The sequence below is a fragment of the Oryzias melastigma genome, linkage group LG19 (genome assembly GCF_002922805.2).
Source record: "Oryzias melastigma strain HK-1 linkage group LG19, ASM292280v2, whole genome shotgun sequence".
NCBI lineage: Eukaryota > Metazoa > Chordata > Actinopteri > Beloniformes > Adrianichthyidae > Oryzias > Oryzias melastigma.
In genome coordinates this window covers 9,598,492-9,604,603 of record NC_050530.1, presented here as the reverse complement: position 1 = coordinate 9,604,603, position 6,112 = coordinate 9,598,492, and the positions used below count along the sequence as shown (strand labels likewise).

At 34.7% G+C, this 6,112-nt stretch overlaps 1 protein-coding gene across 1 annotated transcript; it reads right to left on the bottom strand.

The window, feature by feature from the left end:
- Window positions 1-423: 423 nt before the first annotated feature.
- On the bottom strand, window positions 424-4,600 carry mfsd1l (major facilitator superfamily domain containing 1-like). The gene is made up of 13 exons (XM_024284353.2): window positions 4,293-4,600; window positions 3,748-3,848; window positions 3,361-3,470; window positions 3,228-3,283; window positions 3,008-3,151; window positions 2,771-2,929; window positions 2,569-2,684; window positions 2,381-2,481; window positions 2,199-2,310; window positions 1,965-2,102; window positions 882-1,021; window positions 700-811; window positions 424-626 (listed from the first exon to the last, which is right to left on the bottom strand). Exons 1-13 carry the CDS (start codon window positions 4,312-4,314, stop codon window positions 498-500), a joined length of 1,440 nt encoding a protein of 479 aa, XP_024140121.1. The 5' UTR covers window positions 4,315-4,600; the 3' UTR covers window positions 424-497.
- Window positions 4,601-6,112: the final 1,512 nt, after the last annotated feature.

The window sequence follows — 6,112 nt, the reverse complement described above, 5'->3', positions numbered from 1 at the left end:
AAATAATCACTTTAAATTTGATTTATTAAAAAATAAAAAAAAAATAAAAAATATTAGCACAATTACTGAGAATGAGAATCTAAAGGTCTGATTTTCTTAACTAAAATGTCAAAAGACTTTGAGGTGCAACAGAAACCTGTTTGTGCAAAATAGTGAACGTGTGCCACCTGTAAACAGAAAAATCTTCCTCCAAAGTGTTTAAAATTATAAAGTGACTTGATTAATATGATTACTTGACACTTTTCCCTGAAATCCTTCAGTAAATCTTTAAATTCTAACCACATTGTTTAAGCATTTTGTTGGAATTTATCATTGGAATCAATTAATGCCCAAATCTTTTCAAATCAGTAAATTATAAATCTTTGCAAAAGGCAGCTGGTTGTATTTACAAAGTAAAAAAAACAAAACAATAATCAGATCAGATTTTAAGAATTTAGGATTTTAAGAAATTGAAATCAAATGCCCATAAAACACATTATTAAAAAATTAAAATCTGTTCATGAATTGATAGAATTGGCAGCACCGTCGTCTTCGTTTGGCTCTTCCTCTGCTTTGATGAGAGGCTCTCGTTCACAGTTGCGCTCCGCCTGCTGCGACCTCTTCGTCGTTTTGTTCAAAGTTCCTCCCTGCAGGAAATGACAGAACCGGTAAACCCAAAAAAACAAACAAAAAGATTCTGCAGGATTAAACGCTTCAGACCTGTTTGTAATCAACAACGTTGAGCAGCACAGAGGTCACGATGCAGCTGACGGTGTTGGCCAACATGAAGATCATCATCCTCTTCCAGCGCCACAGCGGGATCTTCGCTTCACTGCAGCCAAAACAAGAGAACTCAAGCTCGCCCTGTGGAGGAAACTCACTCTGAGGAAACGCTCTACTACCTGGACTGAGTTCCCAATATTTGTCCAACTACAAGGTTGGACAGCCCGATGCCAACCATCTGGATGGAGGTGGCCAGGCCCATGGCGGTCCCCAGAGTGGCCTGAGGGACAACAAGGGGGATGGACGGCCACATGCTGGCCTGGAGCAGACAGGAAACATCATGAGGAAGGGATGATGGAAAAATGAATGAAATAAAATTATTTTTAAAAAATGATTAAAAAATAATAAACAAAAAAATACAATTAATATGAAAAATGAAATAATAGAATAAAATTAAAAATTAAACAAAATACATTATTTTTTAATGCAATTAAATTAAAAAATGAAAAAATGCAACTAAAATTAGAAATACAAAATAAAAAAATACAATAAAAATTAAGAATTAGGCTAAAACTAAAAATTAAGATAAAAAATTGAATAAAAAATAAAATGAAATAATAGAATAAAATTTAAAATTAAATATAAAATACATTAATTTTTTAATGCAATTAAATTAAAAAATGAAAAAAATGCAACTAAAGTTAGAAATATAGAAAAATAAAATGCAAAATAAAAAAATATAATATTTTTTTTTTAAATACAATAAAAATTAAGAATTAGATTAAAACTAAAAATTAAGATAAAAAATGAAATGAAAAAATATCAAATTAATAAAAAATAAAATTAAAAATACCAAAAAAAATGAAATACAATTAAAAGTACAGTTAAAATTAAAAATTACATAAAAAATAAAAAATATAATCAAATTAAAAATTAAATGAAAGATTAAAAATAAAATGTAAACAATTAATTAAAAAAATTAATATAAAATTAAAAATTATACTTTTTTTGGTTATTCAACAAGAAAATTCTAAATATTTAAAAATAATTTGAACTATTATTGAGTTTTACTATAAACTGTAATTAATAGATTTTTGCACTGTACAAACACACCTATGAAAAGTACACAAAGAGTTTAAAGAGGTCACTAAATCTGAGAAGGAACACCTGCTGCCACCTTTAATAGTTGCATCAAAAACCAGTCATTTAGCAGATTTTTTTTTAAGTGTAAAACAACAACAACAACAAAAACTAAAACATACAGCAGCAAAGGAATATGTAATTCCCAGCCATATGGTGGAGACCAGAGGAGGGACGAAGGTGAAGGCCAGGAGTCCAAACACCGGCAGAGTGAGGACGGCGCAGGTCAGTGCGAAGATGCCGCGCAGGCCCACGTAATCCTTCAACACATAGCGTTAAAACAGTTTACCACACTGATGCAGAAACGCTGTGGATAAACAGATATGTGGATACAGAAACAAAACAAAAATACCTACAATAAGTATCCCCACGCTGGCAGAGAGGACCAGAGAGCTGTCGTAAACCGCTCCTGCCACATACGCCGCCTCCTTCTGACTGTAATTCCCGTATTTGTCCTGAATGAATTTACTAGACAGGCAGAAGAAGTGTTGGAAAATGGGAATATATATGGTACACTTCTGCGTCACTTTACACTTACCTGGCATCTGCGATAAAGGGGAAGATGCCGTTGTAAAAAAACATGATGGTGAGAACCAACAGCCAATATCTCAGAGACAAAAGCTTCACATCCTGAATCCGCTATAAAAAAACCCCACAAACAATTAACATTAAAAACAACACAAAGACACAATTATTAAATTAGGTTCTAATAATGCTGGGCCATACCACTTTTCGAGATGCCTCTTGCATGGATCCCTCTAAACCCAGCTGCTTCATTCCCACCTTGTCCATAGCGCTCACTATTATAGCCGAGCTGAAGCCCAGAACACACAAAAGAGCTCCTAGAAAACAACAATACAGCATGTTTCACGGTTTTAGAAAAATCACTGCTCAACTGATGAGTTTTTCCATCCATTTTTTAACCTACCGCCCCACAGTGTCCACTGCATCCCAAATTTATCCTCAAACTTCTCAGTGAGGAAGAAGTTCAGGACCGAGCCCAGGCGAGAAAAGGCCAGAGTCAGGCCGAAGGCCAGAGCCAGCTCCTTCCCTTTAAACCAAAAGGCCGTGATGCGGTTCTGAACAACTGAGAAAGACGAGCAGAAGGGGGAAGGTTGGGAGCCTTTCTCTGTGTTGAGATGGTGCCGCTCTTATGGGAACTTACTGGTCAGAGATCCGTTCCCTGATCCGAACAGCAGACGGCCGGTGAGCATGAGAGGAAGCAGGTAAGGAGTTCCTTTGAAGTGGGAGCCCAGCGCAAAAAGGGAGGAGCCCAAAACGCAGAGAAAAGAAAACAGAAACACCCCGACTGAAAAAAATAAAAAAAATAAATTAAATATTAAAAAATTTATTTAAAAACGATTTGCAAACAGATGTAGACTTACAGCGATTTCCCAACTTGTCAATCAGGAATCCTGCAAGAATCACAACTATTGCATTCCTGGTGAGAGAAGAAACACACAAACTATGAAGGAAACTTTTGATTAGTACACATGCAGATAAATCTGTTCAGCTTACGTCCAAGCGTAAATGGCATAAAGAAGATTGTACTGCTGAGGGGTCATCCCCAGTCCCGCCACGCAGTCCACCGTCCCGTTGATTACTGTCGCATTGGGACAGGTGAGGTTCTGTCAGACAAAGACAGGCGACTAAAACGCATCAAACACTGTAAACAAGACTAGATGAGCTTAAAGTCCTACTCTGATCATGTTTTGATCTACTGTAAAAGGGTTCTGTGTTGTTTTCTAGGATATAGTTTTGGTGGAGTGGCAGTAGCTCATTAGAAATCCGCCTCAAAGTTGAGAGCAAGTCTGCCCTGACTTCCCGACATCCATCTATTTATATTCACTCCATGTTAAAAATCCCAAAAAACACAATTTCCACTGGAGTGGGTCTTAAACTCACCCCTTGGAATTGATCCTGCAACACGCTGGGCATGTCAAAGCAGAAGTAGGAGCCGAATGTCAGCAGGCAGTTAAAAAACAGCACCACAAAGCGATAATACGCTGGGAAAACAGCAAAAAAGCATTGTAAAAACAAAATATGGTTTAATTTTTGTCAAAACCTTTAATAAAAGTCTAAAATTTTAAATATTCAAGCATCTATTCTTCATCTTAATTGCTCAGAAAACAGGTAAATTAATTAAAACTGCCTCAGAAAATATTTTTTTCCATACAAATCAAATGCTAGTTTTTTTTTTTTTTTAAAGAGACTGAAGTGTTGATTGGGGAAAAACAAAAGCTGAAATTGATTAATTGAATTTACGCACACAATGGAAAGCAAACATTTAAGTCACATGAGCTCTTTCAAAACAGAAATGCTGACTTGGTCACTCAGTGGCCGACTTTTCTGGGTAACTGTGTAAAAGCTACCAAAGTCACTTGCTTTGTATGTGTAGCTAAATAAAGATAAGCCTTTTTTTTTTTAAGAAACAGCGATCGCATACGTACCTTTCTCTGCCGGCTGCACCATTGTGACATCAAATTATTGCGTTAAAACTTAAATTATTTATTTAAATGCCTAAAATCTGCTGTTGTTTACGTGTAAGCAGACTGTGTCACTGGGTTAGCAGGATACGTAAAAAGTCCACTTCTCCTCTGCGGGCTCCGTCGTAAAACCGCAGCTCTCTAAATCACGCGGATGGTGCTGCTGCTGTTGGATTCAAACGGAAGGACACAGCGCATTCCTTTTAAAATCTGCGCAAACCGGAAATGCTGTTTTTGTAATAACTTTATTGACAAAGATTAGTTGACACATAGGAAGTGCTGCCTAAATGTTGTGTTTAGATTAGAAATAACGTTTTTAACTTCACAATACGCAAATTTTAGAGAGTATTATAGCAATTGCAAATATTTTAATGTCATTTTCACGTTTAACATTGGGTCTGTTACTGTAAAAAGTAATAAATGATTGATAACTTTAGCAAAAAGTAGGCCTAGTACACTTGAATTTTAAGTATAGGTTACTTAAGTAAAGCAAGTCTACTGTAGACCATAGTAAAGGAAATATGGACTACTTACTGAATACCCCTTTAGTCAAAATCAGGACGTTTTAAATTTGCAACATAGTCTATAGACAGTAAATAAAAACGAAATTGTAAGTAAACTGCCCACTTTATTACTTTAAGTAGCCTGGGCTACACATTTTTTTTTTATTAACTTAATTAACTGTTTGCCAAGTGTAAATAATTACAAGATAAATGCATATTTTGTGCCTTAAGATAGTATGATAGATATGAATTATAATTGATTGATCTCTCACTTTTTAATCATGGGAATTGACCAAAACATGCTTTAGAGAGCGCCACCCTCTGGTCAATTTATTTAATTGCATTTGGTCCATAAAATAAAATAATGAAGAGAAAAGTTTTGTTGCAAACAAAAAAGAGACAATGAAATTATTTTTATAAAATTAATTTACTTTTTTAGTTTTAATTGTAAATCAAACCTTACAAATCACGGGTATGTTGGTCAAGGGCTCAGACAGTTCGGACTTAATCCACAGAACAGCAGCTGTGTAATCTGCCCTGTTCACCTGGTGACAGAAGTTAGGGCCACCAACCATATGCTCTTTCTAAGAGTAGACCTGTGATCACTTTAGGTCTTTGCAGACTCAAATAATAATTTAAAGGGTTAACTGGATTTTATTGGTTAAAGTTCCTCCGATCATCTTTTGGTCTATTTTGAATGTGTTTATGAAGTTCTTTAGAGAATGGGCAAAAGTAGATTCCTTTGTAGATAACCTAACATTTGGAAACTTTCTACCAAAGAAAATAATAATTAAAAAAATTATAAATTAAACTGTTGCCTGAGAAGTGTTTAAAATAAACCATATTTCAATCTATTTTTGATTGAACTGAACTGTACACAAAATCCTTAAAATATATCACGTGTGGTAATAAATATATGTTAAAATAATTTCAAGTAGATGTGACTTGTGTATGGGGAAACTATTTGTATATTTGTTTGACTGCATGATAAGCACGTCTTAGAGATATTTTATACTATACTATATATTATATTATTTTATATTTTATTTTATTTTTCTTTCTTTCTTTTCTGTTTAATGTCATATTGTTTTTAAAAAAGCCCGGCATTCCTGGATTTATGTTATTTTGTTTTCTTGTTGTCTGTGTTTCTGGATGGATTTGTTTTTTGTTTTTTTTCTTTTTGATTTACTGCACCTGGGGCCCGTTTCAAGAAGCAGGTTTTGTTGGAACTCTGAGTTTGTGAACTCCAAATTCACCAAAACTCTGAGTTTTCGGTTCCAG

What these genes read in the sequence shown, in the direction of transcription:
- mfsd1l (XM_024284353.2), bottom strand. Translation starts at nt 4,314, where the DNA reads ATGGTGCAGCCGGCAGAGAAAG. An exon ending in AGGGAACGGATCTCTGACCA is followed by an intron (nt 2,930 to 3,007) that starts GTAAGTTCCCAT and finishes CGTCTTTCTCAG; the next exon opens with TTGTTCAGAACCGCATCACG. An exon ending in TTACATATTCCTTTGCTGCT is followed by an intron (nt 1,022 to 1,964) that starts GTATGTTTTAGT and finishes TGTCTGCTCCAG; the next exon opens with GCCAGCATGTGGCCGTCCAT.